The sequence below is a fragment of the Geotrypetes seraphini genome, chromosome 5, assembly GCF_902459505.1.
Source record: "Geotrypetes seraphini chromosome 5, aGeoSer1.1, whole genome shotgun sequence".
Lineage (NCBI taxonomy): Eukaryota > Metazoa > Chordata > Amphibia > Gymnophiona > Dermophiidae > Geotrypetes > Geotrypetes seraphini.
Window position 1 is genome coordinate 82539645 of NC_047088.1, and position 17798 is coordinate 82557442.

General features: G+C 43.2%; 1 protein-coding gene across 1 annotated transcript in view; it reads left to right on the forward strand.

Annotated features, from left to right (window-relative positions):
- The first annotated feature begins 9974 nt into the window (after positions 1 to 9974).
- CITED1 (Cbp/p300 interacting transactivator with Glu/Asp rich carboxy-terminal domain 1) overlaps positions 9975 to 17798 on the forward strand; it is a 40449-nt gene continuing 32625 nt past the window's right edge. The window contains exon 1 of the mRNA XM_033944007.1: positions 9975 to 10029. Within this exon, the coding sequence (XP_033799898.1) occupies positions 9975 to 10029 (55 nt within the window). The remainder of the gene's footprint in view (positions 10030 to 17798) is intronic.

Here is a 17798-nt window from a genome sequence, read left to right on the forward strand (position 1 = left end):
GACATATAGGGTTGGGGATGCAGAACTCAAGGTGAGAGGAGTTAGGAGTCAAAAGCACTCACAGAGGTGGGCTTTTAACTGGGCCTTGAACACTGCCTGAGACAGAGCCCACCGTAGGGATTTGGGCAGCTTATTCCAAGCATACGGCGCAGCAAGGTAGAAGGAACAGAATCTGGAGTTGGCAGTTGAAGAGAAAGGCACATTTAGGAGGGACTTACCTTCCTCTTCTGATTCTGAGGTTATTCCTCAGATAATGACAGCTGGCCCACTGGATATATCAAATATATTGGAGAACACTCAAGAGGAAGTTATTTTGTATTCCATCAAGATAAAGAAGCACTCCTTTGCCTTTTTTTTAGGCTGAAGGAAGTTCATTTTTTGAATAGTAAAATTTCAATGTTTGCAGATGTATCAAGAACTACATAGACAAAAAGGAAAAGATTCCTAGAAATGAAAGATAGCTTGAAAGAATTGGAAGGCAAAATTCCAATTGCGATATCCCTGTAAATGTATGATCTTTTTTGGATCAGAATTCCTATATATTTTATGAGCCCTCCCAGTTACAATTTTTTCTTAGAAGGGAAAGGGGTAATAACACAGATTTCCAAGAGTGAACCTTAGTATGCAAGTCTATATCATAAATGGGGATGTGTCACTACTTTTCCTAATAACTTTTTGTTTATAATATCATTCCTTCTGATTGTGAAATTGCCTCTCTCCATAATGAGGTCTATTACAAGAGTATTGATGCTGTGTAAGGAACTGTTGATTTATTTGCTTGTAATTTCCTATTATTTTAATGTTTAAGATTCTTGTACCTTTTCAATATGTATTTTATTGAAATATTTTCAAAATGATACATAAAAAAATTAGTCTAAAAGACATTTGGAGCATTGAGACAAAGCAGCAAATTTCTGCTACTCAATGACCACGGATTTGGACTTGGAGGATGGTTTGTACAGCGTCAGCGTCTATGAGACAAACATGTTTTTTTTTGTTGCATAGAAATTTTTGGACCCCTGTTAGATTATAGTTCTAAGTCAAATAGATGCTGGCATTGTCATCTCGATATAGGGACACTGGATCATCTGCTCTTCTTTTGTCCCTTGATACTTAACTTTTGGCAATCCATTTGGGGGTCAAATAAATATAATACTGGAAGTTCCATTGGCATTGACGTATGACGTAGTGCTTTTTGGTACGTTATTGAGGACCAAGAGTCCAATAACTCCATATAATTATAGACTACTTCTCATTATGACGGGATTTGCCATACAGCTTATTTTGAAAAATTGGGACAGGTTAAACTATAGTTTTTGGTGGGAATCCTTGTGCCAAACTTATAAATTTGAATGTATAAGTGCAATACAATTGGGACATTATAAGAAATTCAAGGAGATTTGGGACCCATTGACAAAATTTTGTAAAGATTGATTATTAGTTTTGCCCATTGATTATACCCATCCAGGAGGGGTGGGTGGGGGGGAGAATATGTACTTAAATCATTTTTAAATTGTAATTTGTTTATCTTGGTCATTTGTATCACTCTTGATTGTTTTTATGCTGTATGAAAAGGTGAGGGGGAAGGGATAGGTACTTATTATATTAACTGATGGAATTAAGTGCTGTTTATTTTGTAAACTGTTTGATAAATTGTTGCACTTGATTTTGGTTATTAAAATGAATAAAGATTTTTTTTTTTTTAATGTTTTGCAACAGAAATCAAACCTAACACACACCGAGCCATCATTAAATTACTATTTCTGCAGAAGAAAACTCCAAAGGAAATCCATGAATATATGATGCAAACAATGAGTGACAAATGCCCATCAAGCACCACAATGAAGACACAGGGACAAATTTTTCCCCATCCCCATGGGAACTCATTTTCCTATCCCGGGGAGTTCTTTTCCTGTCCCTGCCCCATCCCTGCAAGCTCTGTCCTCATCTGTATAAGCCTTAAACCCTTTAAAATCATAAATGTTCAAGGCTTGTGCAGTTAAGGCAGAGCTTACAGGAATGGGACAAGGACAGTAACAAAACTCACAGGGACATGTCTGCCTGGGTTGTTTGTTTTTTTTTTCATTTCTCTAATCTCTCACTGTACAACTCCACCAGCCCCTTAACCATTTTAGTTGCTCTTCTCTGGACCCTTTTGAGTAGTACTGTGTCCTTCTTTAAATACGGTGACCAGTGCGCACCATGGCCCAGTACAGCGGCATGATAACCTTCTATGATCTGTTTGTGATCCCCTTCTTAATCATTCCTAGCATTCTGTTCGCCCTTTTCACCACCGCCATGCATTGAGCGGACAGCTTCATCGACTTGTCAACCAGTACTCCCAAGTCTCTTTCCTGAGGGGTTTCTTCGAATACACACACAAAATAAGTCCCTTTAAAAAAATTAAAAAAAAGACAAAAAGTCCACCACTACCAATGGCCCTCCCCAATGACCCCCAACAAATGCAGCATGAGAGAAATGGCAGGAGGGTGCCCACTCCTTCCTGCAATGGAGGACACCCTGCACCATAGCCCCCCTCCTGCCATTTCAAGGGGGGCGGGTATTCAGGGGGATAGTGGCTTGGGAGTGCCTGGCGCAGGGTGGGGCATTCCTCCTGCCTATTTTGGGGGAAGGGGAGAGGATTGGTACAGGGGAGTCAGCGCATCGATCACTGCTCGAGAATCAGCCAGATAATTGGCCAACAGTGATCCAGTTGGTATCTTTAGTGCATCTAGCCCAGTGTATCATAAACTGTGTGCCTTTTGAGATTTCAGGTGTGCAATGACACACTGGCAAGGAGTGCAATGACACTCTTTCTACAGGACGCTGGATTAGATGACTCTCCTCCTGGCCAGTGTCTCTCCTCCGTGCACTGCTCAGATCCCTCCACTGAAGTGGTTCGCGACCAGGTGGGCCTCCGCGCATGCACGGAAGTTGACATGATGACGTCTGTGCACTTCCGGGTGCCTTCAGGCCAGGGCATTGAATTTAGTGTGCCGCCATCCGGAAAGTTTGCGAGGCACTGATCTAGCCCATAGTCTGTGGTTCCTGTGGAGACCCAGGTGCATGAGCTTGTTTTTTCTTTTAACTCCCTAGGTCACAAGCTCCTACTCTCCTGTTGTTTCCAATTCTCACCCTTTTGCTGTAAACCAGCTGCCAAACACTCTATGTAGCTCTAAAAGTTAAAGCTGCCCTGCACCCAATGTGGCTGTAGAAAAACAGCATCGATAATGTTAAAACTCTTCCTTTTGGCAGTCATGGGGAATGCATGCATCCCTTACTCCTTTCTTTTAGTGCATAACATTACCCCAGGGCTACATGTTGCATTTTCTATCCTTTGGCTTTATTTGTTCCATATTCTCATTATGGCAGGCTGTCTTTACAACAAACAGATCTCTTGGCTCTTAGCCTGTCAGGATGATTCTAAATAAGGAAAAAATGTTTCTGAGCTAGGCTAGCATCAGTCACTCCTTAAGAGTTTCTGCAGGATCACTAGAATAAGATCCCTGTGTATTTATAAGCATTGCTACCAGTAGCTCATCTGTTAACTACAAATGTATTTATTTATTTAATTCGTTTTCTATTCCGTTCTCCCCAAAGAGCTCAGAACGGGTTACAGGTAATCTTAATTTATGCCTCTCTGCTACTGCCAGAGCTAAGCGGATGGTGCCCTTCCTTCCTCTCCTCTCTCCCTTCCCTCCACTGCTCCCTGATATCTCTCAGGCCTTAGTGCAAGAAAGAGTCACAGGGCCTGGCATCTCTCCTAGAAGAAAGCAGCACGCTTTCCCAGGCACATCCTGTCCTTGCGCTGCTCTCTCTGCAGTACTTGTCTCATGGATGCAGATATTCCACAGTGAAGTGCTTTCTGCTGGCCTCCTTTGACAGGAGCAGTCTTGGGGATCAGAAGCTGCCATGCTCATTCATGAGGTTTTCACAGTGCCAAATCCTCCCGCACCTGAGGCCCACTCAAAGAGGGACAGTTTTCAGTTCCAGCTGGACCTGTTCCAGGAAGTTTCATCACTGGCAGTAATGGCCTTCAGGAAAGTGCATGGGGGAACTCATTTAAACAAAAACAATGTGGAAATCGCTATTCTTTTTTTTTTTTTTTATTTTTAATAAAAGGATGAGTTTAGTATGTATATTAATTCCATTCAAATAAAAACATTAAACAGCATGATGCTACTATGAAATGACTAGTACGTTGAAAATGCACTTATTAGGCTGAAACAAAAACTGAATATGTTTGTTTATGTTAATTTTGATTCTCCTGTAACTCATTCTTCATGTTACCTTGCAAGCTCTGACTGGTCTGCAGTCTCCTATGAGGAAACTAAAAACAAACAAACAAAAAAGCAAACAGGATAAAGGATAAACCTGGCTCTTTTTAGATAATTCCCAGTGAGTTTTCTCCAGGATTGCTCACTGCAGTAGCCTGGAAACTGATTGCTTTTGCAGGATAATCCTGGAAGGTTGACATCCTCACAAATTATTTAAGTGTCTCAAATAGAGAATAATATGTTTGGGTAAAACAGCTCCAACTCTATGGGATAAGCATTGGGAGATACTGTGGAGCAGACAATAGAGAAACAGACTGAGTTAGATGCATTAAAAACGGTCGTTAAGATCATGCAGATCCCTATGGGCCGATTTCTAAACAGCGATTAATGTTCAAATGAGTTTTGTGGAGGGCAGCTGTAATTCCATATGATCGACAGGAGAAGAGAAGTCAAAGAGGAACAAGAGGATGGAGACAGGAGAACAAAACCAGAGAGAAACATTAAAATCCATTCCTACGCCGGTGACATACAGCTACTCCTCCCACTAGGCGACAACCGATCATACCAAATCGCCAACCTCCAACTCTGCCTTTCCGACATGAAAACCTGGATGACAAACAACAAACTACAGCTGAACGCCTCCAAGACTGAACTTTTATGGATCAGGAAAAAAAAACTACCAAATACACACGCCCAACACTATCCTGGGATTCCACCTCACTAACAGCAGCAGATCAGGTACGCAGCCTAGGAGTAACTTTAGATGGCCATTTGTCCCTGTCCACCCACATATCTGAAGTAGTTTCCACCTCCTTCTACTACCTCCGCCAACTGAAATGGATCAAACCCTACATCTCCAAACAAGACCTAGCCCAACTCCTCTACGCCTATGTTCTCTCCAGGATGGATTAATGCAACTCCCTGTTTAACGGAATGGCCAAAAAAGATCTCAGACGCCTCCAGCGTGTACAAAATGCAGCAATCCGCCTCCTACACAGCCTCAACTATAGCGACCCCATCTCCTCAGCCCTCCGCGCAGAGCATTTCCGATCAACCAACGCTGCACATTCAAAGCCCTGGTAATAGTACATAAAAGAATTTATGCCACCACCCCAGCCTAACAAGAACTGCTGCAGAACGGGACCTAGGAGTAATCATTCGTGAAGATATGAAGACTGCCAATCAAGTAGAGAAAGCTTCATCCAAGTCTAGGCAAATGCTGGGATGCATCCGAAGAAGTTTTGTCAGCTGGAAGCCCAAAGTTCTAATGCCGTTGTACAGGTCCATGGTGAGACCTCATCTGGAATATTGTGTTCAATTTTGGAGGCCACATTATCAAAAGGATGTGCTGAGAGTGAAGTTGGTTCAGCGAATGGCCACCAGGATGGTCTCAGGACTCAAGGATCTCCCATATGAGGAACGTCTAGGTAAGTTGCAACTATACTCTCTCGAGGAACGCAGAGAGAGGGGAGATTTGATAGAGACGTTCAAATATGTAACTGGCCTTATTGAGGTAGAAGAAGATATCTTTTTCCTTACAGGACCTACGGCAACAAGAGGGCATCCGTTGAAACTCAGGGGCAGGAGATTTCATAACGACACTAGGAAGTATTTCTTCACTGAAAGGGTGGTTGATCGTTGGAATGATCTTCCACTTCAGGTAATTGAGGCAAGCAATATGCTCGATTTTATGAAAAAATGGGATAAGCATGTGGGTTCACTTTGTGGAAGTGCTTAGGGGGGAGGGTCCTTAGAGTGGGCCTTTTCTGCCATCATATTCTATGTTTCTATAGGATCCAAGCTAACCCTGTACATCCCCACCCGCCTCCTCCACTCTGAAACGGAGAAACGCCTATGCATCCTTCCAGGAAGGTCTCTCCTGTCAGAAACTGGCCGCAAACGCTCCTACAACCACTTCATCCCCCAACTCTGGAACCAACTCCCCCCACAAATCTGATTACAGAACTCATTGATGACCTTCCGGAAAGCTGTAAAGACCCTCCTCTTCAATTAAAATTCCAACTGCAATCAACCCCCATCACCCCCTTAAATTCCCTCTTCCTCCTGACCTGCACTCACTTCTCCATTCTTAACCTATACTTAAGTTGCTGTATAGTCTTTGTACTGTCCAAATGTATTCCACTGTGAATGTTTGCTTGTAACCCGTTCTGAGCTACTGGGAGGATGGGATAGAAATTGAATTAAATAAATAAAGAATAGGATGGTGATAGGAAAACAGAACAAGATGTCAGAAGGAAGTGATAGGAAAACAGGTGAAAGAAACAGAGTGGTGATAGAACTGTGATGAGAAAGGAAGTGAAAATAAAACAGAAGATAATAAAAGCAAAACGGATGGTGATAGAAAAGAGAAGAAGATAATAGAAGAGGAAGGCAATGGTGACTGAAAAAGGGAAGAATGTTATAAAGGAGCAAGAGAAGAACAGGAGAAATGTGATGGAGAATAGCAGTAAGAAAGAAACCGAAAAAATTACTCTTGCCAGCAATGCTGGTGATCATCCACAGATCAGACAGCAAAATGTTTGAGGTCAGAATGAGGTGTTGGAACTGTAGATTAGGTGTGGTTTTTATTTCATTGGTAAACCCAGAAGGTCAAAAAGGTCTGGGGAGTCCGGTTGCTAAAGGGTGTATTTCCTGGTTATATAAAATTATACATGAAGAAATACGAAAACATCGTATATGAAAGTATGGGGAAAAGATTGGTCAACTGACGAGTGGGAAATGATTGTATCCCACCTCTTCCACATAGCTAGAGCAGCTGCTTTGGTGGAAAATGCTAGTAAGCTACTAACAAGATGGGATATTACTCCAGTTTTAATTAGCAAATGTACTAAAGAGAAAAACGATGCTTGTTGGAAGGGATGTGGGGAAAGTGGTGGGAATGTCAAAAGATCCAGAAATACTGGGAGCAAGTATTTCGTTATGTGAGTAAATTAATTCCAATTCCTCTTGATATGAGTGCTGACAAGGCACTATTGGGATTTGGACTAGAGGACCTATCACCCTCTCAACTCAAACTTATGGATTTGGCATTTATAGCTGCTCGATTAATATTGGCCCAGCAATGGCGAACTCCAAATTTACCTACTTTAAGAGATATGAGAGATCGATTAGGAGTGGTGTGCGAAAAATATAGATTGTCGGCCCTCTTAGCAAATCAATGGGCAAAGTTTACAGATATATGGGAAAAATATATTGAATTGGAAAAAGAAGATTTTTGAAAGATTTAAATTATTTACCTTATCACACTATCCTTTTATTTAAAAAAAATTTTTTTTATTCATTTTCATAATACAAGTGTATCATATAAAGTTATACGATCTCATAAAATACACACTTGATTTTCATTCATGTATCACTGTAAATACAACATATCATTCTATAGTCATGTACTATAATATTTGAAAAAGTATGTAATACATAATATGTATAACAATTATTACTAAAATTGAAAACCCACCCATCCCCTCCCCTCCCATTAAAAAATTTTTTCATACAAATACAACAAAAATATTGATAAATTCTTATATATTATGAGATGAATAAAATAATACCCACCCACACCCCCTCTTAACAAATAACTTATTATGGGAAAATGATATAATTCATTACAGAATTCTGTTAATGGTCCCCAGATCTTCTGAAACTTAACAAAATAACCTCTCTGTGTTGCTATTGTACGCTCCATTTTATATATATGGCATACGGAATTCCACCAGAAGGTATAATTTAACCTGTCATAATTTTTCCAATTGTATGTTATTTGTTGAACTGCTACTCCAGTCAATATAAATAAAAGTTTGTTATTATTTGAAGAAATTTGACTCTTTGCTCTCATTGCTGTGCCTAATAAAATAGTATCATAAGTCAAGGCTACTGGATTATCCAACATCCTATTTATTTGCGGCCAAATTGATTTCCAAAATAATAATATGAATGGACAATAGAATAAAAGATGATCTAATGTCCCAGCCTCAAGATGACAGTGCCAGCATCTATTAGACTTAGAGCTATCTAGTTTTTGTAAACGAACAGGGGTCCAAAAAGCTCTATGCAAAAGAAAAAACCATGTTTGTCTCATAGATGCTGAAACTGTACATCTTAACCTCCAAGACCAAAGTTGTGGCCATTGAGATGCAGTAATCTGATGCTTAATCTCAATGCTCCAAATGTCTCTAAGACCATGTTTTGGTTTTTTATTTACAAATCCAGATATTAATTTATACCACATTGCGGCCTGGTGACCCATAGAGTCCATCTGAAAACATAAGAATTCCAGGCTATGATAATTATTAAGATTTTTCCATTCAGGGAACCCTGCCTGTAATTTATCACACTATCCTAATGGAATGAGATACCAGGTCTTCTGAAGGGGGGGGAGGGAAGGGAGGGGGGTGATACTAAGGGCTCCTTTTACAAAAGTGTGTTAGGGCCTTAATGCGCAGAATAGCGCTCGCTAAAATGCTGCGCACGCTAGCCGCTACCGCCTCCTCTTGAGCAAACGGTAGTTTTTTGACTAGTGCGCGCTAAGGAGCCCTAAATGTTTAAATGATAAGATGTATTATCTCAATATATATTCATTTATGAAATATACCAATTATGTTAATGTAATTTATAATCTGTATTGAGATTATTGTGAGTTATATTTTTGGGGCAAAAATTATTAAAATAAAGAATTTTTTTTTAAATAAAGGTAAACACAGAAGGTCTGCTATTGTATGTTAGAATAATTACCAGTTTTGTCATGGAATTGATCCAGTCTTGCATGGCCGTCTTTAAAAAGATTGGCAATAGGCTTCAATTCAGGCTAACGGTCATATTTACTTTCAACCTTTCTGTGTCTATAGGGGCAAAATGGCTTCGTAATCAAGCTCCAAAGAAAGGCGGAGGGGAGGGGGAGATTGAGGATTGGTAGGGTTGTTGTAATTAATGTAGTGAGGCCTCCCAGGTAAATGTTCAGTCTTGCACCTGTCATGTGTCAACGGGTTACAAAACATCAACAACTAACGTTAGTTTGGAGGTGGTCTTGCAACAGCTAGAAAATACATTTTCAACACAGTGTATGTTCACCTACCTCCCAAAGCAATCTTATAAAACTACATAAGGAAGGAAATTTCTAAAAAGTGTTTACCCAGGTATATGGGTTATTAGAAAACTGTCCACCCTCTCTGCAGGAAAAAAGTACCTTCACATGGTTATTTGACTCTCAGGACTTATTATTTGCTTTCACTGTAGTTACTCGTTTCTACTTCAGGCAACCACTTAGTCTGCTTACCATTTAAGGTGGTCCTAGGGATTTGGAGGTAGATGTCCCAGAAGAAATGCATTTAGTATACATGCAAGATGCAGAGGGAAAATCTCTATGCAGCGCCTTTATAAATTAGCAAGCGCCATTTGAAACAGTAAATAACTTTACATTTAAAGTTCCGGAATTGTATCTCAGGAGGCGCCTACTGGTGCGTAATACCATTATGGACATGGCTAACGCCAGAAGTGGCATTAGGCAACATAAAGTACCCATGTAGATGTGTTTCAAGACAAGGAGAGGCACAGGAAATGTAGTCCTTTATTTCTGGTGCCTTTCATTCCCAGAGGCGCAATTCTCAATATGGCACTGTCGCATGATTAACATGTGATCAGCGGCTGCTTTTTAGGCAGAAAGTGGAGTCGGTTCAGCGAATGGCCACCAGGATGATCTCAGAACTCAAGGATTTCCCATATGAGGAACGTCTAGGTAAGTTGCAGCTATACTCTCTCGAAGAACGCAGAGAGGGGAGACAAGATAGAGACGTTCAAATATGTTCCTGGCCATATTGAGGTAGAAGAAGATATCTTTTTCCTTTCAGGACCTACGGCAACAAGAGGGCATCCGTTGAAAATCAGTGGGAGCACCCTCGTATGGGCTTCACCCAGGGCAGACTTCCCCCCACCTCCTCTTAGTTAACATAGTAAATGACGGCAGATAAAGACCTGAACAGTCCATCCAGTCTGCCCATAAGTTATACTCATTAAAAAATACATGATTAGATTAACTTGTCTCTTCTTTGATATTTCTGGGCTGTAGACTGTAAAGTCTGGTATTGTCCTAAGTTCCAAATGCTGAAGTTGCCATCCAAGCTCACTCCAGCCTATCCAATCATCCCGTTGTTTGCAGGACATCTACCGTAAAGTCTGGCCAGAAACATCCTCCTGTTCCATATTAGTGGAGTTCACATTAATGCCCAACCAGCCCATCCCAGCCAAATCACCATATATGGAATACAGATCATAGAAATATAGAAACATAGAATATGACGGCAGAAAAGGGCCATAGCCCATCAAGTCTGCCCACTCTAATGATCCACCCCCCTGACTTTACTCCCTTAGAGATCCTATGTGAATATCCCATTTTCTCTTAAAATCTGACACGCTGCTGGCCTCAATCACCTGCAGAGGTAGACTGTTCCAATGATCAACCACCCTTTCTGTGAAGAAATATTTTCTGGAATCACCACGAAACTTCCCTCCCCTGATTTTCAGCGGATGCCCTCTGGTGGTCGAGGGACCTATAGGACAGAAGATATCATTTTCCACCTCGATACGGCCCGTAACATACTTGAACGTCTCAATCATGTCCCCCCTCTCTCTTCGTTCCTCAAGTGAGTACAGCTGCAATTTATTTAGCCTTTCTTCATACGTGAGATCCCTGAGCCCCGAGACCATCCTGGTGGCCATTCGCTGAACCGACTCAATTCGCCGCACATTTTTCCGGTAGTGTGGTCTCCAGAACTGAACACAATACTCCAAATGAGGTCTCACCATGGATCTGTACAGCGGCATTATCACTTCAGGTCTCCTGCTGACAAAACCCCTACGGATACCAGTGTTCTCCCCAGAAATGTTTTCCAGCTGGGTGGCATGAAAAAGTAGCCGGGTGAGGTGGGATGGAGAAATTTGGTGGTGGGGAAAATTAACCCCTCTTTTACTAAGGCGCGCTAGCGTTTTTAGAGCACGCAAACCCCCGCACTATGCGGGAAAACTAACGACAGCTCAATGCTGGCATTAGCATCTAGCGCGCGTGCACCCATGATCTGGCATCTCTATCTCTTTCACTTCTCTCCCCCCATGCCCTGGTATCTCCCTCCTCCCCTCCCCCCATATGTGCTGACATCTCTCCCCTCACCATGGTCTGGTAGCTTCTTTCCCTCCTTCCCTCCCATGGCATCTCATACCTCTTCTCTCCCTTCCCTGGTCTTACGTCTCCCCTCTCTCTCCCCAATTGGGTGCTGCTGCAGCAGCACTTCTCTTCCCCTCCCCAATTGGGTGCAGCAGCAGCTTTTCTCTTTCCCCCAATTGGGTGCACAAGCTTTTCTCTTCCCCCTCCCAAAATCGGGTACAGCAGCAGCAACATTTCTCTTCCCTTTCCCCTCCCCCCCCAAAAAAAATGGGTGCAGCAACAGAAAATTTCTATTCCCCCTCCCCCATTCGGTGCAGCAGCAGCATTTCTCTTCCCATCCCTCCCAGCTCACACACCCGTCGGCAGAGTCACTAGGCAAGTTGTAAGCTTCCCTCCAGCTTACAACTTGCTGCTTTTACCTGCTTCGGGCCTTCCTCGTTGCCGGGTCCTGCCTACTTTCTGTTTCCGCGAAGGCAGGACCCAGCAGGAGGAAGGCCCGAAGCAAGTAAAAGCAAGTTGTAAGCTTCCCTCCGGGGCTCTATCGTGTGTGTGCCGGCTTCCCTTCTCTTCCCTCCAAAACCGGAAGTAGCGTCCCGGGGGGGGGGGGGAGAGAAGGGAAGCCAGCACGCACACAATAGAGCCCCGGAGGGAAGCTTACAACTTGCTGCTTTTACTTGCTTCGGGCCTTCCTCGCTGCCGGGTCCTGCCTTCGCGGAAACAGAAAGTAGGCAGGATCCGGCAACGAGGAAGGCCCGAAGCAAGTAAAAGCATGCTGGCAAAAAAAAAAAAAAAGGCAGACGTCAAACAAAATTTTCGGCGGCGAGTCAGCCTGGGAAGGAGCATCGGCGGAGGCAGCAGGATTAGCTGGGGAGAACACTGGATACAACCCATCATTTGCCTTGCCTTGGAGGAAGCCTTCTCCACTTGATTGGCAGCCTTCATGTCATCACTAAGGATCACCCCTAAATCACGTTCCGCCGTGATCCTAGCCAAGGTCTCACCATTTAGTGTGTAAGTTCTGCATGGATTTCTCTTACCCAGGTGCATTACTTTACACTTTTTAGCATTGAAGCTGAGCTGCCAAGTCGATGACCACTGTTCCAGTAGTAGTAGGTCCTGCGTCATACTGTCAAGCAAAAAGCTTTTGCCTACTATGTTGCATAGTTTGGCGGCGTCGGCAAAGAAAGATACTTTTCCTCTAAGCCCTTGGGTCATATCACCTATGAATAAGTTGAATAGAATTGGGCCCAAGACCGAGCCCTGTGGCACTCCACTGGTCACATCTGACGTTTTGGAGGAGGTACCGTTTACCACTACCTTTTGAAGTCTACCGCTTAGCCAATCCCTAACCCATGCAGTTAGTGTGTCCCCTAATCCCAGCAATTTCAGCTTGTTCAATAACCTGCGGTGTGGGACGCTATCAAAAGCTTTGCTGAAGTCCAAGTATATTACGTCCAGAGACTCCCCGGCATCCAGTTGTCTTGTTACCCAGTCAAATAAGCCAATCAAATTAGATTGGCAGGACCTGCCCTTGGTAAATCCGTGTTGGTGGGGATTATGTAGGTTTTCTTCGTCCAGGATTGTGTCAAGTTTCTGCTTGATCAGTGTTTCCATAAGCTTGCTCACTATGGATGTGAGACTCACCGGTCTGTAATTTGCCGTCTCTGTCCCGCAGCCTTTTTTGTGAAGTGGAATAACGTTAGCTGTTTTCCAGTCCAAGGGGACTCTTCCGGTACGTAGGGAAAGATTGAAGAGTACGGCTAATGGTTCCGCCAAGACTTCGCTCAACTCTCTGCGGACCCTGGGGTGTAGGTTGTCTGGTCCCATGGCTTTGTTTACTTGGAGTCTTGAAAGTTCGCAGTAGACGCTGCTTGGCGTAAACTCGAAATCTAGAAACGGGTCTTTCTGGTTGTCTCTTGTCCGTAACTGTGAACCGTCTCCCGGCGCTTCACAGGTGAAGACTGAGCAGAAGTATTCGTTTAGTAGTTCTACCTTCGTAGAATCCGATTCTGCATAGTTTCTGTCCGATTTCCTAAGGCGTTCTATTCCATCTTTGTTTCTTTTCCTGTCACTAATATACCTGAAGAAGGATTTGTCCCCTTTCTTAATGTTCCGTGCTAGATCTTCTTCTGTTTGGAGTTTGGCCTCTCTGACTGCCTTTTTGACTGCTCTAGATCTGACCAGATAGTCTTCTTTTGCCCGCTTTCCGAAATGTTTGTAGGCAATATCCAGCCTTAGTTCTTTACTTTATATTCTTCATTTTCTAATTAGAGATCCTCTATTTTTATCCCAATTTTTTTTTTTTTCCATCACCATTTTCCTCTCCACCACTTCCCTCAGGAAGGTATTCCAGGCATCTACTACCCTGTCCGTGAAGAAGAATTTCCTAACATTGCTCCTAAGTCTGCTTCCCTGTAACCTCAAATTATGTCCTCTAGTTTTACTATTTTTCTTCTCTGGAAAAGATTTGGTTCTATATTAACGTCTGGATCATATCTCCCCTGTCCCTCCTCTCCTCTAGAGTATACATATTTAGGTCTTCTCATACTTCTTTTTGTTCAAACTCCTTACCATTTTTTGTTGCCTTCCTCTGGACCGCTTCAAGTCTTTATATCCTTCACCAGATACGGCCTCCAAAACTGAACACAATACTCCAAGTGCGGCCTCACCAATGACCTATATAGGGGCATCAACTTCTGCTGGTTACTCCTCTTTCTATACAGCCTAGCATCCTTCTGGATGAAGCCATCGCCTTATCACACTGTTTAGATGCCTTTAGATCCTCAGAAACAATCACCCCAAGGTCCCTCTCTCCTTCTGTGCTTATCAGCCTCTCACCTCCCAGCACTGGAATAATCTTCCTCCTTTTATAACAATGGCTACTGCAGTGACCTGAGAACTAGAGGTTCAGTTCCCACTGTAGCTTCTTGTATCCCCTAGACAAGTCACTTAACCCTCCATTGCCCCATGTGGAAAGGCATTTTCAATGGTGCATCTAAGTCTGCCTTAGATGTCCTGAGAAATGCGTCAAAATTTGGATGCCAAAAATGTTCATTTTCAAAACTGCTAGATGTCCATCTTTGGGGTTGGGAGGTTAATTGCCTGTTTAGGCATCTTGGCCATTAAGACATCCAACCTTAGGATGCCTAACGTTTTGGACCATTTTCAACCACAAAAATGTCCAAGTTCAAAACATCGAAATCCAGACCATTTGGTTGTGGAAGAGGCTAGTGTTGTAATAGAATGAGCTCACAGACATGCAAACAGAGCAGTGGGGCACCTTAGATGGAACTGCTGTGAACTTCACATAAAGGGTGCCAAATGTACATTTCACTATAACCCTTTATAATTTATGGTGAGCCTCCAAAACCTTCTATACCCATCTGTCTACCATCCCAATAGTCCTTATGGCTGCAGGTGACACCTATATAGCAGTATAGTAGGGGTTTGGTGGCCTCACACTTTCCACCATAAATGCAGTGGTTAGAGTGGCTGATGGGCCTTGGTCCTTCTCTCTATGGTTCACTAGCCCAACTATCAGGCTACTTAAAACACTTGTGTGCTGCTGTACTAGGCTTTCCTATACCAAGTGCTACTGTTCTACAGACAGGTATGTATTGTTTCATTCAGATCTTTGTGGGGTGGGAGGGCGGTCAATGACCACTGGGGGAATGGGGGAGGTCATTACTTAATACCTCAAGTGGTCATCTGGTCAGTTCGGGATCCTCTTTGGCACTAAGGGCCTAAGCAGCTTTTGAGAATTGCACATGGGTGTCCTATATAGAATCGTGTCTGTTCTCATGGACAGATGCCTAAGCCCTCCTAACACCATGATTCTCTAACCGGAGTCCATGTCACAGACGTCGATTAGAGAATTGGGTTGCTGCTGAGCTGATCGTGGCAAGGGGGATGTCTTGGGGTAGTGGCGGCAGGAGGAATTGGACACTCCTCCTGCCGTGGACATTCAGTGGTGTGGGAGGCTTTGGGGGTTCCAGCAGGAGGGACTAGGCATCTCTCCTGCTGGTAGACTTTGCGGGGATGGGGGGGCACAGGTTCCCTGCCGCGGCCTCTAATCTGATCGTGGCAGGGAGATTCCCTGCTGTGATTGGATCAGCGGCCACGTCTATCTGAAATGTAGACCAGCATTTTGCTGACCTACATTTCAGATGCCTATTGCGGCCCTAGAGAAATGCCTAGGGCCACCTAAGCTCGACTAAGGTCACTTCCGGGCAAAACTACGCCCATGCCTGGTTTTAGGGAAACTTAGGTGGCTTTATGTGCCTGCCTAGGCTCACAAAAATGCCTACAATGTAGGTGACCCTCCTCAGGGCTTTTTTAAAAACGTGCATTTTGATTAGCTGGCTAAACAGCGGTAGGACACCTACTGCCGCCTACAATTGAGACTCTGTTTATAGAATTTGCCCCTAAATGTCTAAGTTCCATCCTGGATACCTTGAGAAATGTTGATTATCACCACAAGACATCCAAGTGCTAAGCCCGCTCATAACATGCCTCCAACACGCCCTCTCGAACTTTGGATGCACAGTGGCTAAGAAGCCTAGCAAGTCGTCCAGAAAGTCAGTTTTGAAAATTGGCGCTTAGACGTTTTGCCGAGAAAAATGTCCAAGTACCAATTTATGCCATTTTTGGGAGCATCTTAGTGTTTTGAAAATGAGCCTCTTAGAATTATGTTTCCCACTAGGGACAGAAAAAGTACCTATATAATAATATGTAAACCACTTTGACTGTAACCACAGAAAAGCAATATATGAAATACCATTCCCCCCCTTTCCCTCTCTTCCACTCTTCTCTGAATTTTTGTATGAGCTCAGTTATTATTACCGGATTTTTGAAGGTACGAAATGAATGTGTCAGTTTGTTTTGTTTATTCTTGGAGTAAGGGATGGAAAGTGGAAACACTTCCAAAGTTCTAATTTTCCCCAAAGAAAAACAATAAGGTTTTGGAACACTTTCTTCCTTTTTCTCTCTGGAGGGTTTTAGTCAGGCCAAAATCCTTCAGAATGAAGTCAGCTGAAACCCTGCTTGTAAAACCCCTCATTACCCTCCCTCGCCCCCTGCCTCCAACTCTATCATTCTCTCCTCCATCCTCCTCCCCACCCCCCACCCCCATAAGGCATATCCACCATCCAAGTGTCCCCTGTCACAGTAAGCACAGCCATGTAAATATATTCACCAGTTCCCTTACTGAGCCCAAACTAAATCTCCTCTGCTCTAATGAAAGTGGGGAGTGCTCTGTTTGCCCTCTACAAAGTGAGAGCAGCTGGAGGGAGGGGTAACTTTTGTGCTCACCCCTTGAACAGCTGCTGGCTCTTTATTTTCTCCTTGGAGCTCATTGTGTTGCCTTTGTGGGACCATGCAATGAAATAATACAAGGAGCTTGCCGGCTGTGTCAGGGAACAGAGGAGGAAGGGGTAGTCTCTTCTAGGCCACAGAATGAGCTGAGCAGGGAGATCCTCTGTAAACTGGAAAGGAACATATGCCCTTTTCTCTATGTATCTCTGTTGGAAGATGTGGAAAAAGGAGCAGTCTTCTCACTGACCTGTATTCCTGAGATCTCCTAGAGCTGTTTGCTCTTGTAAGAAGTAAAACCTTTCTTATAAGTCACAGGCATGAAACCACAAGACAGATTCTAAAGATACAGGACTTACGAAGATGTTCAGGAGGCTATGAATATTGGCTTGTCTGTCCCTCTGCTTGTTGATTTCATTTTGGGCTGAGTTCCTAAGCTGCTTTTCTTTGTTGTTAGCCTTGTTTGATAGAATAGAGAAGTTTATAATATGCGCCTGTGCATATAGGTGTTTCCCCTTACAATTTTGGAATAGCTAGAACTGACTTCACCAAACTTTGTGTGAAAGTATGTTCTTGGGTGGACATTAGGCTTTTCCATTTTTCAAAGCTGTAGAATGATTCAAAGTAGGTGGGAGGGGGAGGGGAGACATAGAAGCAGCCCAATGTTGGCACTTTTCTTATTGGAAATGCACAGAGTGGGGTACAGTCTGAACTGAGGCTATCAGAATATCTTACTTTCTACTGGTCAGATAGGACTTCTGTTTTTACAGTATTTATTTTGAGAATAGATATGTACCACTCTTCTATTAAAACCCAATTCCCAGTACAGTACTCCCCCAAAATTTGGGGGGTTCCATTTCATAAGAACATAAGAATAGCCTTAGTGGGTCAGACCAATGATCCATCAAGCCCAGTAGCCCGTTCTCACAGTGGCCAATCCAGGTCACTAGTACCTGGCCAAAACCCAAGGAGTAGCAATATTCCATGCTACCAATACAGGGCAAGCAGTGGCTTCCCCCATGTCTGTCTCAATAACA